Source organism: Notamacropus eugenii, chromosome 2, assembly GCF_028372415.1.
Source record: "Notamacropus eugenii isolate mMacEug1 chromosome 2, mMacEug1.pri_v2, whole genome shotgun sequence".
NCBI lineage: Eukaryota > Metazoa > Chordata > Mammalia > Diprotodontia > Macropodidae > Notamacropus > Notamacropus eugenii.
This window is the reverse complement of record NC_092873.1, coordinates 23,954,188-23,968,455: the sequence shown is the minus strand read 5'-3', so window position 1 is coordinate 23,968,455 and position 14,268 is coordinate 23,954,188. Positions and strand designations below refer to the sequence as shown.

At 40.0% G+C, this 14,268-nt stretch overlaps 1 protein-coding gene across 1 annotated transcript; it reads right to left on the bottom strand.

Moving 5' to 3' along the window:
* Nucleotides 1-452: 452 nt before the first annotated feature.
* On the bottom strand, nucleotides 453-1,418 carry LOC140522531 (mas-related G-protein coupled receptor member X1-like). Its single transcript, XM_072637942.1, has one exon. It carries the CDS (start codon nucleotides 1,416-1,418, stop codon nucleotides 453-455), a length of 966 nt encoding a protein of 321 aa, XP_072494043.1.
* Nucleotides 1,419-14,268: the final 12,850 nt, after the last annotated feature.

Below are 14,268 nucleotides of genomic sequence, written 5' to 3'. Positions count from 1 at the left end.
GATATTTGTAATGCACTTAGTACAGTGCCTGGTATAGTCTTGCTGTTCAGTCATGTGACTCTTTGTGATCCCATCTGGGCTTTTCTTGGCAAAGATACTAGAGTGGTTGGTTATTTCCTTAGCCGTCTCATTTTCCAGATGAGGAAACTGAGGCAAAGTGAATTAAGTGACTTGCCCAGGGTCACACAGCTTTTTTCAGACCAGATTTGACTGTAGTTCTTCCCATTCTTCCCCCTGGAGCTCCATCCTCATCACTGCCCAGCTGTCTGGCACATAGTTGGCACCTAATAAATGTTTGTTCATCACTTAGAATTCAAACGCTGGGCACTAACATAAGGGATGGAAGGGGGAATCCTGCTTTCCCTCCCAGGGAGGTGGGAAGGGTCTGCAGCTGGACTTGGGCTTGGGGGTAATTTCAAAGACTCTTGAGTCTGAGCATCTCATTCTTAGTATCAGAAGGACAGCTTGTTGGTGTGTGCGGAGTCCCTTGTCTCACTTTCCAGATCCTGCTCATCCTCCAGGGCCCTCTGGAGGGCCACCCTGAGTTGCTGCTTCTTTTTATGCATATGTTTGCCCATGAAGAAGTAAATGAAAGGGTTGGCACTGCTGTTCACACAGGCCAGGAGCTGACGGAGCCATTGAGTCATTACATCTATGTTGAAACGACTCATGAATTCCCCAATCTCCATGGGCAGGCCACAGAGCAGGAACATGAGGACTGTGAGCAGGATGAGGAGGTAGAGCCTGGGGGGCTGCCGGCGCTGGGAGCTGCACTGGACCCTCAGCAGCAGAATCAGGCTGGACACACACAGCACACAAGTTAAAATGATGAACCATACAAGCTCAGTGATGAAGAACTCAAGACACATGTTTTCCTTGAGGCCAGTAGATGAAAAATAACAAATGACAATACCAACTACCTCAAGCAGGCAGCCCAGAGTCCAGAGGACAGTGCACACAGCTGCAGACGTGCACTTGGGGCGGTGACATCTGTACCAGAAAGGAAAGAGCACAGATAGACAGCGTTCGGTACTAATCGCAGCCAGGAGGCTCACACTTACAGTGTAGAATGCATATGTGACGTATAGCAATAACTTCTGCATGAAAGAATCACACAAATATCTCACAAATTCAAGTATGGAGATCAAAAAGGAGCAACAGAGGAAGAGGGAGTCGGCCCCAGCTAGGTTGAGGATGTAGATGGAGAAGGGGTTCCTCTTGATGCAAAAGCCCAGGAGCCACAGGACGATGCTGTTCCCCATCAGCCCAACCAGGGCAGTGAGCATTGTGAGGATCCACATCCATTGACCCAAACATAAATTTTCAGTTTTGTTATGATCTGAACTCCCATTTGCACTTCTTTCTGTTGTATTGTCATGAATATATTCAGGCTGCCCAGTTGTGGGGGACACAGCCATGATGGTTGGTGCTAGCTTCAAGAAGTCCTGCTCCTCTCATACGCCTTGGGGAGATAAAAACAAGGAAGGGTGTCAGGGACTTTTTCAGAGATTTCGTCCCATCTTTACCTTCAAGTAGAACCTCCTCTTCCCTACTCCCTCTCTTTGGGGTGTGGCTAGGATGCACCAGAGTGCCCAGAGTTTAGAGTAAGAAATGAGTTAAAGTCTAGTCTCTGTCACTTAGTAGAGAAATTATTGTTTCACTCATGTTAATAACTAATTATTCAATGAAGGTTAAGCGTTTCCTTTCCTATTTCATCATTCAGAAACTAGACACCTATAAGTTATTTAGTCAGTCTCTGAAGGACATTGCTGATAGATGGCATTGCCCAAATCCCCAGGGTACATGCTTTTCTGTCATTTGTGTGACCAGACCTAACTAGAAGATCTTACAAAGATGATCCTATGTAGTTATTACTCTTACCCCACTATGGTTCATTGTCCAGTGACTAGGTAGAGATGGATGCCTTTGTTCAGTTACCTAGAGGCACCTGAACCTCATTACAACCTCAGGAGGTGGAGCTGAAGTCTTTCAGCCCACCTCCTCATCCATCCTGTCATTGATTTTTAACCAATCAGAGTTGATTTCCACCCCCTAGCACACTCTGATTTTCAAAGACTTTTGAAGCTTTCAGTGTTCTCCAGGGGGCATCTTTGACTTCTGGGAGTGCCATTATTCTCAACTTATTATTTCCCAGAAACTATGTCTCACTAGTCACCTTAGTTGTGTGACCCTGGATAAGTCACTTAGCATCTGTCTTCGTCAGTTTCCTCAACTGTAAAATGAGGCCAACAATAGCACTAAGTTCAAGGGGTTCTTCAGACGACCAAACAAGATATTTTTAAAGTGCTTAACATTGTGCCTAGCTCATAGTAGGCCTTTGAAAAGTTTGCTCCACTTTCTCTTGTCATGATGTGACAGTCAAGTATAGAAATGAGCCTTCTGAAGAAGATTGTCTCTTCTTTCCTTTCTGACCACACTTCAAATCATCCTGCTTCACTCTCCTCTCTTCTTCTCTTTCTTTAGTACATGAGAGTTTGACTCCCAACTATAGCCTATGTGGACAGGCCTAGGGGTGGGCTGGAATCACTTAATTCAAGGCAATACACATTTGTTGATTCATCAAATGTTATGTATGTATACATTAATTTATTCATTTACCCTTTTATTAATTCGTAAATTTATTCACCCATTTGTTTATATTTTAAATTTTCAAAGAATGACTTTTTCCCCTTTTGCATAGTTTTTTTTATTGTTCTATACACTGCTCCCTACCCAGAATCAGTTTTTTAAGGTGAAAGAATCAGAACAGAAAAGAAAAAATATTTCATCACAACTAACCATCATATCAACTCGGTCCAACAGTGTTCCACATCCGTAGTCAATCACCTGTGGAAAGGAGGGAAGAAAATGCAACGATCTCTTTATTGTGTATCTATACCAAATGACAATAAACATTTGCTCAATATTTACTGTTTGGAGATCCTGGGCCCAGAATCATTTTCACCACTGGGTTTGGTGCTGGAAACACAAAGACGATGGAACTGTCCCTGATCCGGAGTAGCTGATCTTGTACTGAGAGTGGGCAGAGGGAAGGAGGATGCAGCAGCAGCAGCAGGTCCTCACCTCCTGCACAACCAGGTAATTGACCAGCACAGAATCTGACTGAGTGCAGGTTTCTGCATTGTTGGTTGCTGTGGCTTCAGCTCATCTTTATTGGCAAATGATGTGATTAAGGGACAAATGTTGGTGAAAGGGTGGGGCTGCTAATCCAGATCGATAACAGGAGAAAATCAAAGAGGTATGGGCTCCACTCCCCCTGAGCCAGAGCCTGGGACTGGAGAATGGGGAGCAAGTACTTTCACACCCTCTGGCTGTAGGGACTTCTGAAGCACTCCAAACAAACTCTCCCTCCCTGATGGGGCCATATAAAAAAGTGTCTGAAGATTGGGGGCTGCTCTTGTCTCCAAGGGAAGCATAACACTTCAGAAAACACTGACAGAAACTTCTTCATTGCCCCACTCCTCATTTCCCAGAGTGACTAGGTTTCCAGCTGTGCACATTGAGGGGATCAATATAAATGTGTAAAGAAAGGGTTAAACTCACAGAAAAATCTTCGGTGGATCCAAGGAAGATAAAGAATTGCAAGGCAAGGATGCAGATGGAGAGCTTCCCTTATTCCTTTTTGCCCTGATGGCTCCTGTGTCTGGTCCTGCTGCTGATGCCTGTGTCTGTCCTTCTCAGGAACCTCCTGGCCAGACCCTGGAGCATGAAGGGGGGCGGGATTGTGGCAGGATTCAGGACAGTTCCTCTTTCATACTTATATCACCCCTCCTCCCAATCACATAGATTTAAAAAAAAGATTTTCTATTTGCTTTCAGGCACCAAAGGTGGAGATTTCTCAAACACTGGCCTCAGCAGATGAACTCCCCAATGCCTTGAAGTTCAGATAAAGCTTTTGTAAGTGGTGTTTCCCTGCTAAAGACTTAGATTCTCTCCAAACACTAACCTGTACACAAGGGTATTGGGGGAATTAATGTTGGATTGGTGTGGGCCATTATCCCCAATCCACTGGTCATTCCCATTATTCTTGGGTACTTATCAGTCATGGCTCCTACAATCTAAGGAAGAGATATCCCCTGTGGGCCAACTGGTTCATTAACTCCCTCTCTAGCTCTCACAAAACTTTTCTGAAAGTAATATTGTTTGCTCAACTGTCCATGGAACTCCAAGAGCCTCAGATTTCTGTAGATTACAGATGAGTATTGGGGTGAAATTTGGACAGAGAGGAGCTTGAATTTTAAGGTTATAATATGGAAAAAGTATACATGCTTATGAAAACATATGTATGTATGTATACATATATATATAACCTTATTCATTCATACACATAGATATATGATGTATATATATATATATATATATATATATATATGTATATGAACACCTAGGAGTGCACATACATATGCATACAATATAATATCCAGAGTCATTCCCACATGTATACATGCATACATTTCTGTGTATGCCAGCCACTCTTAACCTAGGGCCCATGAGTAGTTTTGGATGTTCTGTGAACTTGAAGGAAGGGAAATTTTATTCATTTCCACAAACTTCTACTTGAATTTCAGTATTTTGTTTAATTATTAAGAAATTATTCTTAAGAGGAGTAGTCCATAGGTGTCATTACACTATAGAAAATATTCATAATACAGAGATACACAGATGCATACATATGAAAGCATGTTTATGTATATATATCCACACATATCTCTAGCAATATCATTTATATATATTTTATACTCATATGTACATATGTCTTCATGTACGTTCATTCTTGCCTCTATCACTATCTGTCCTGTGGGCCTGCTCTGTCATAATATCAGAAGCTCATACTGCTCCTCTCACTCTCTTTAAGGTCTCAGGTCTTGTCCTTATCCTTCCTTCCTTTCCAACCTCAATTTTGGGCAGGGATATCCAGTGACAGAGGGAGGGGTGACTATTCCCCAGTCATTTGGCATTCATAACTCTATATTTTTGGAAAATATGCTTACAAGATACATCGTGACATAATTAATAGAGTAGTACACTTGATCCCAGAAGACATTTGAGTTTTCATCCTGCCCCAACACTGCATTTCTGGGGGACTATGGGCAAATCACTTTCCTTGTCCTTCCCTCACTTTACTCTTCAGACAAATGAAGTTTCATCCATAAAGAAATATTTTGTGCAGCACCTCCTAAGAGACTGGAACTCTGCTAATTGTTAGGAATAAAGAGATAATGTATAAACACGTTCTGTGCCCAAAGAACTTACTATACATTTGTGGTAGTGAAGATGTAGACTGGTATGTTTAGAACAATGTATATATAGGCTATAAATATGTTTGAGTTACCTAAATATGTAGACGTGACTCAGAGATGGCATTGGATAGATGTGATTTGAGGTCAAGTCCACATCTGCAGAGAGAAGCAGATGGACCATCCTGACAGTACCTGCAACACAGAGACCAAGAGAAATAATACATAGCAGGTAAGTCATTTGTCTAAGTAAAACCCAACAGAAATCAGAAAAATTCTATAGATGAGAATATGGCAAAGAATGGCCTTGAGTCAGTGACCCCTCGATTCAGAGAGAGAGATTGGGTCTGAGTTCCAAACAGGAGATGGAATTTTCTCACCTAGCATATGAATACTCTTAGCAGGCTCTAGGGCTACAAACCTTGGAATTCAAGGAATATGGTGAGTCAGGCTTCCAAACCAGTCTGCAGCTAGGAGGACCTGAGAGTACCACTGATCCTGGGTCTTTAAGCACCCTCCTGGAGAATCTGTATTGACCTGCTTCTAATCATCTCCAGTTAATCCCTCATGGTAGATATGAAACATTGTGGTCAGCATTCTCTCATCAATTGAGGGCCAGGTCTCTTTTTCAACATAGTGCCCACATTACACAATAGAACCCTGTCTTTTGGGGTCTTATGCTGAAACTAGGTAAGAGTGCATATTGGGGTGGAAGGCAGTAGGAACTGGAGGATGACTTATGCAGTCAAGGTTTGCTTCAGCTGAGCCTTGAAGGACAAGTAGGATTCTGAGGGGTGGAACTTTGAAGAGAGTGAATTCCAGGCGCTGGGGACAGCCACCATAAATGTACAGATGAAAGGGAGTGTTGGACATAATAAAAAACAACAGGAAGCAATTCTGGATGTGCTACTATGAGGAAGGATGATTCATAAAACTGCCAAGCATGTTCTGGCTTCATTAGCAATGACTGTTAATCCCTAAGAGGATTTCCTATGGGATCCTGGTCATGAGTGGGAACTGGTGTAGTTTACTGAAATTAGAGAGTGATGTGTTCAGATTGGTTTTGTAGAAAAACACATTTGGGTGCTGAAGGCCTCACCTCTGATTATCACTGTTTAAGGGGAGGGAAGAGATATAAATTAGTGGTGTTATGAAGATAGAAAACAACAAGAATGGGAGGAGCCAGTATGGATGACTGGAAAGATGAACTTGCTCTAGCTCTCCCTCCACACCCCATAAAATAGCTGTAAAAATGCCTCTAAACAAATTCTAGAGCAGCAGAAGCCAGAAAACGAGAGAATGAAAGAGATTTCCAGACCAAGACAGCCAGGAAAGTCAATAGCAAAGGTTGATCACACCATGCTTGGAGCAGAACGAAGTCCAGTATGGGCAGTGGGGCATGGCATGGACAGGTTTGGAGCAGACTTCAGGACATGGAATCGTGGATAGCAGCTGTGGCCCCCAGATTTCTCCACCCACAAACGCCAAAGACAGTTTCAAAGGTCAGTGAGAAAGCTCTTTCACCTGGGTGAGAGGGGTATGTGGTCTGGCCCTAGCCCTGGTTCCACTGTGGCAGCAGCATTCACTTTTGAAATCCTCAGCCTAAAGACCCTGGGGGAATGTAGGGGCCTATCTGGGTCTCAGTCCTGAGTGGTGGTCCTGGGGTGAGGAGGAGCATTCGCATTGTGGAGCTGGTGGTGGCTTTGGAGAGAGAATCCTACTCACAGTTCCTGGGTGTAAAAGAGTGCTTGTGGTTGCTCCCAGATGAGAGTGCAGGCAAGAACAGGAATAAAGTCCTCTCCCTTCATTGTACCACCTTGGAGAACTGAGAACTTACAGGAGTATACCCTCCACTTGACAAATGCCCAAAGAAAGGAAAAGAAGACTATAGAAGACTACTTTCTCAGTTAAAAGGTATTTTCTTTCATCCTTTCAGATGAGGAAGAATTTAGCATACCATCAGAGGAAGACATCAAAGTCAAGGCTTCTACATCCAAAACTTCTAAAAAAATGTGTAGTGATCTCAGGTCATGGAATAGCACTAAAAGGATTTTGAAATTCATAAGAGAGGTGGAGGAAAAATTGGGAAGGGAAATGAGAGTGATGTAAGAAAATCATGAAAAGTAAGTTAACAGCTTGCTAAAGGAGACTCAAAAAAATGTTGAAGAAAATAACACTTTTAAAAATAGACTAACCAAAATGGCAAAAGAGGTCCAAAAAGTCAATAAGGAGAAGAATGCTTTAAAAAGCAGAATCATTCAAATGGAAAGGGAGGTTCAACAGCTCACTGAAGAAAATAGTTCTTTAAAAATTATAATGGAGCAGATGCAAGCTAATGATTTTATGAGAAACCAAGAAATTAGAAAACAAAACTAAAACAATGAAAAAATAGAAGACAATGCGAAATATCTCATTGGAAAAACAAGTGACCCAGAAAATAGGTCCAGGAGAGACAATTTAAAAATTATTGGTCTACCTGAAAGCCATGATCAAAAAAAGAGCCTAAACATCATCTTCCAAGAAATTATTGAGGAAAACTGCCCTGATATTCTAGAACCAGAGGGTAAAATAGAAATCAGAAGAATTCACCAATCATCTCCTTAAATAGATCCCAAAAGGAAAACTGGGAATATTGTAGCCAAACTCTGGAGCTCTCAAGTCAAGGAGAAAATATTACAAAAGTGTCAGAAAGAAAGAATTTGAGTATTGTGGAAATCCAATCAGGATAACACAGGATTTAGCAAATTTTAAACTAAGGGACTGGAGGGCTTGAAATATGATATTCCAGAAGTCAAAGGAGATAGGATTAATACCAAAAATCACCTACCCAGCATAAGTGAGTATAATACTTCAGGGGGAAAATGGAATTTCAATGAAATAGACGACTTTCAAGCATTCTTGTTGAAAAGACCAGAGGTTAAAAGACAATTTGACTTTCAAATACAAGAATCAAGTGAAACATGAAAAGGTAAACAGGAAAGTGAAGGCTTAAGGAACTATTAAAGTTGAAATGTTTACATTACGTATACACACATATGTGCATATATATGTATGTATATATACATATGTGTGTGTATATATATACATACATACAGAGAGAGAGAGAGAGAGAGAGAGAGAGAGAGAGAGAGAGAGAGAGAGAGAGAGAGAGAGAGACTGAGGGCACATGAAGTTGAAGATGAAAACAAATTTACTGTTGAATGGAATATACTAACAGTAAGAGAAAGGGAGAGGTAGAATGTAGCAAATCATCTCACGTAAAAGAGAAGAGAAAGCTTTTACAATGGAGGGGAGGAGCTGGGAGATGAAAGGAAATAAGTGAACCTTCCTCTCAAGGGATTTGGCTTAAGGAGGGCATAATACACACTCAATTGGATATGGAAATCTCTTTTACCCTGCAGGAAGGCAAGGGGGAAAGGGACAGGAGAGGGAAGATAATAGAAGGAACAGCAAGTTGGGGAAAGAAATAATCAGAAGCAAACACTATTGTGGGAGGACAGTCAAGGAAGAGAATGGAATAAATGGAGGGCATAATAGGACAGAAGGAAATGTGATTAGTCTTTTACAATATAACTGTTATGGAAGTGCTTTGAATTGTTACACATGTATGGCCTATATTGAATTGCTTCTTATCTCAATGAGGATATGTGGGGAGGGGAGGAGAGAATATGGAACTCAAAGCTTTAAGAATGAATGTTAAAAATTGTTTTAACTTGCAAGTGGAAATTAAGTTATACAGGCAATGGAGTATAGAAATCTATTTTGACCTACAGGAAAATAGAGAAGGGGATGGAAGAAGGGTGGGTGATAGAGGGGAGTATAGACTGGAGGAAGGGATGGGGTTCATGATGTCCTGGGGTGGGGAATGGGGAGAAATGGGGAGAAATTTTTGAATTCAAAATCTTGTGGAAGTGAATGTTGCTAACTGAAAAATAAATAAATATATTACATACACACACACACACACACACACACACACATATATATGTACGTATGTATGTATATATGTATGTATCTGGAGAAGAAAATGGCAAACTACTCCAGTATCTCTGCCACAAAAATCCCAAATATGATCACAAAGAGTGAGACATGACTGAAAGATGATTTAACAAGTTTCAGCACGATGAATAAATACTATCTACCTCCAGAGAGATAAGTAATGAACTCTGAATGCCTATTGACTTCTTTTATACTTTTTTATCTTCTTCATTCTTTTTTTTTGCAATATGATTAATATGATAACATGTTTTGCATGATTTCACATGTATAATTGATGTCATATTGTTTACTTCTCAGTAGGTGGGGAGGGGTAGAGAAGAGGAAGAGAATTTGGAGATGAAAATTTAAAAATTAATATTAAAAATAATATATACATATATGTATTTATGTGTACATGTATGTGTATATCTATATAAAACAACAAAATTTGGAAATAGTTTGAAAATATGGAGTAAGAGTGAAGAGTCAAGGTGACCAAGAGGTTTCTGTCTGGTCGTTCTCAGTCCAGGTCTGACAGTTCATGATGCATTTCTTCCTAACGCTTGACTGTTTCTTGGTTTCCTGCATCCATTACTATTTGTAATTGCCTCAGGAATGGTAGACTCAGAGGTGACAATTTCTTTGAAAGTTTTCTCTCCTGACAATTTTGCCAATTTATTGTATTAGGTGAGACTTTTGACTTCCCTTCCCACTCACAAGTTACTCTTAATCGCTATTTATGGAGGACAAAGACTGATTTTAACCTTTCTTTTCTATGGACATGAGGACTAAGTCATTGATATTGACACTAAACTGGTCAGTCGATGCTGCTAGTGCGGCATCCAGGTGGTACTGTGGGTAGTGTGCTGGGTCTGGACTCAGGAAGACGTGCTTGAGTTCCAACCCAGTCTCAGACACTTTCTGCTTGACCTTGTAGAGTCACTTAACCTCTGTCTCGGTTTTCTCAGCTCTAAAATGGGCATTATATTATCATCTACTTCCCAGGATTATTGTGAGGACTAAATTTATAAAGTGCTTAGCACAATGACTAGCACATAGCAAGTGCTTGATAAGTGCTTATTTCCATTCTCTCTCTCCCTCCCTGTCATTCTCTCTGGACCATTTATTTGGAGTGGATACTAAAGAGCAATTCCTTTATGTGAAATGAGAAACAGATTTTGAAAAATTCGGTTATGTATGCATAGATATGTGTACATATCTATGTTACATCGATGGTATTTGTATTTATATATATACATACATACATACATACCTATTTACAGAGAGAGAATAAGAGACAGGGAGATACAGAGAGAGAGAGAGAGAGAGAGAGAGAGAGAGAGAGAGAGAGAGAGAGAGAGAGAGAGAGAGAGAGAGAAGAAACATTGATATAGTGCTTACTCCATCCCAAGTACTGTGGTAAAGATTTTAAAATATTCCATTTGATTCTCCCCACAGCCCTTTGAGGGAGGTGCTATAATTATCAGTATTTTATAGTTGAGTCAACTGAGGAAGGAAGACTTTGCATAACTTGTCCATAGTCACTCAGCTAGGATTAGAGATTGAATTTGAATTTTGGCCTTTCTGACTCTAGGCGTATTGCTCTATGCATTGTACCACCAAGCTGTCAACATATTTTGGTAGATCTAGAAAGTATTCTGTTTCAAGAAACAGTGAGAGAAAGGGAAGCATGCCCCTCTCCTCTTCCCCTGGACATAAAGGAAGCCCATTTATTTCAAAAAATTTCTTGACAAGACCAATTTGGAATTGTGCCCAAAGAGTTATTAAACTATCTGTACCCTTTGACTCAGCAATACCACTACTTGTTCTACTTCTCAAGATGATTAGGGAAAAAGGAAATGAACCTACATGTCTTAAAATATTTATAGCATCTCTCTTTGTGGTGGCAAAGATCTGGGAAATTTCAGAAATCATATCAATTGGGCAATGGTTGAAAAAGTTGTGGTACATGATTGTTATGTAATACTACTGTGCTACAGGAAAGGATCAACTTAATGATTTTGGAGAAACATGGAAAATATTTACGTGAAACAATAGTGAAATGAGCAGAACTAAAGAGAACATTGTTTGTACTATCAATAATACTGTTTTAAGAATGACTTTGAGTGAATGCATTATTTTGACTATTATGAACATCCAAATTAACTATAAAGGGCACATTAAGAAAGATACTCCCTGTATTCAGAACTGATAAAAAAAGCTACGCATAGTATGATTTCACACACACATACACACACACACATATGTATTTATGTCTAATGGTAGCCATCTCTAGAGTGGAGAGAAAGGGAAGAAAAAAAGAAAAAAAATGACACCATAACTTTGTTGCTTATTTGAAAGGAATAGCAAAGTATTTGCAGTTTCATTTATGCTTGTCTTTTATTAAAAATTGTACCGTGTTATGAAAATTCTTGTTTTATTCCATAAATCAAAAACACAATGAATAAAAACCAATAAAATGTCTTGTCAAAGCAGATATTTTGCCCAAGATTCCTCTCTGGGAAGTATTATCCTAGAGATGACTTCACATAATTGGAAGGAGATAATTCAACTCTAAGTATCCACTAAGTGCTAATGAAAGCCCTCCCTGGATTCCTTGAACTAAACCCTTATTCACCACTTAGAGGTAAGCAGAGGTGTTACTCACATTCCCAAAGGAATGAGTCTTTTGCCTCTACAAGTATCTTACTCAATCTTGGTAAGTTACCACAAATATTTTGTGGCTGAGTTCCCCACCCACGGTCATCTTTGGCACTAACAAAGCAAAGAGGCTTTAATGCCCTTGGGAGGATGCAGCCTAGGAATGCAGAGATCATAGGACAAGCTTTACTTAACACGATCAAAAAGAAAACAAAATCAAATACAACCAAGATAACAGAAAAGGTTTGTATTTGAATTCATGAATGGTCATGACCCCATTCCCCCCCTTTCATCATTCATGGGCTCCACACTCCTCAGAGGCTTGTAAAGTCCTCCAGTAATGTTTTTTTTTATTATTTTATTAATTTATTTAACTTTTAACATTCACTTTCACAAAATTTTGGGTTCCGAATTTTCTACCCATTTCTCCCTTCCTCCGCACCCTAAAACACCAAGCGTTCTAATTGCCCCTATCACCAATCTGCCCTCTCTTCTATCATCCCTCCCTTCCCTTGTCCCTATCTCCTCTTTTGTACTGTAGGGCCAGATAACTTTCTATACCTCTTTACCTGTATTTCTTATTTCCTAGTAGCAAGAACAGTACTCAACAGTTGCTCCTAAAACTTTGAGTTCCAACTTCTCTTCATCCCTCCTTCCAACCCATTCCCTTTGGAAGGCAAGCAATTCAAAATAGGGCATATCTGTGTAGTTTTGAAAATGACTTCCATAATAGTCGTGTTGTGTAAGACTAACTATATTTCCCTTCATCCTATCCTGCCCCCCATTGCTTCTGTTTTCTCTTTTGACCCTGTCCCTCCCCAAGAGTGTTGATTTCAAATTGCTCCCTCCTCTCATTGCCCTCCCTTCCATCATCCCTCCCCCCCTTGCTTATCCCTTTCTCCCCCACTTTCCTGTATTGTAAGATAGGTTTTCATATCAAAATATTCCTTCCTTTAGTGGAATGTGATGAGAGTAAACTTCATGTTTTTCTCTCACCTCCCTTCTTTTCCCCTCCACTAAAAAGTCTTTTGCTTGCCTCATTTATGAGAGAGAACTTGCCCCATTCCATTTCTCCCTTTCTCCTCCCAATATATTTCTCTCTCACCACTTAATTTCATTTTTTTAAGATATGGTCCCATCCTCTTCAATTCACTCTGTGCACTGTCTCTATATGTGTGTGCGTGTGTGTGTGCGTGTGCATGTGTGTGTGTGTGTGTGTGTGTGTGTGTGTGTAATCCCACCCAGTACCCAGATACTGAATAGTTTCAAGAGTTACAAATATTGTCTTTCCATGTAGGAATGTAAACAGTTCAACTTTAGTAAGTCCCTTATGACTTCTCTTTGCTGTTTACCTTTTCATGCTTCTCTTCATCCTTGTGTTTGAAAGTCAAATTTTCTTTTCAGGTCTGGTCTTTTCATCAAGAATGCTTGAAAGTCCTCTATTTCATTGAAAGACCAATTTTTCCCCTGAGGTATTATACTCAGTTTTGCTGGGTAGGTGATTCTTGGTTTTAGTCCTAGTTCCTTTGACTTCTGGAATATCATAAGCCACGCCCTTCCATCCCTTAATGTAGAAGCAGCTAGATCTTGTGTTATCCTGCTTGTATTTCCACAATACTTGAATTGTTTCTTTCCAGCTGCTTGCAATATTTTCTCCTTGACCAGGGAACTCTGGAATTTGGCCACAATGTTCCTAGGAGTTTCTCTTTTTGGATCTCTTTCAGGTCGTGATTGGTGGATTCCTTGAATACTTATTTTGCCCTCTGTAGAATATGCGGGCAGTTTTCCTTGATAATTTCATGAAAGATGATGTCTAGCTTCTTTTTTTGATCATGGCTTTCACGTAGGCCCATAATTTTTAAATTGCCTCTCCTGGGTCTATTTTCCAGGTCAGTTGTTTTTCCAATAGGATGTTTCACATTATCTTCCATTTTTTCATTCTTTTGGTTTTGTTTTGTGATTTCTTGGTTTCTCATAAAGTCATTAGCCTTCATCTGTTCCATTCTAATTTTGAAATAAGTATTTTCTTCAGTGAGCTTTTGAAACTCCTTTTCCATTTGGCTAATTCTGCCTTTTAAAGCATTCTTCTCCTTATTGACTTTTTGAACCTCTTTTGCCAATTGAGTTAGCCTATTTTTCAAGGTGTTATTTTCTTCAGCATTTTTTTTGGGTCTCCTTTAGCAAGGTGTGGACCTGCTTTTCATGTTTTTCTTGCATCTCTCTCATTTCTCTTCCCAGTTATTCCTCCACCTCTGTAACTTGATTTTCAAAATCCTTTTTGAGCTCTTCCATGGCCTGAGCCCATGGTATATTTATTTTGGATGTGTGGGATACAGAAGCCTTCATTTATATGTCTTTCCCTGATGGCAAG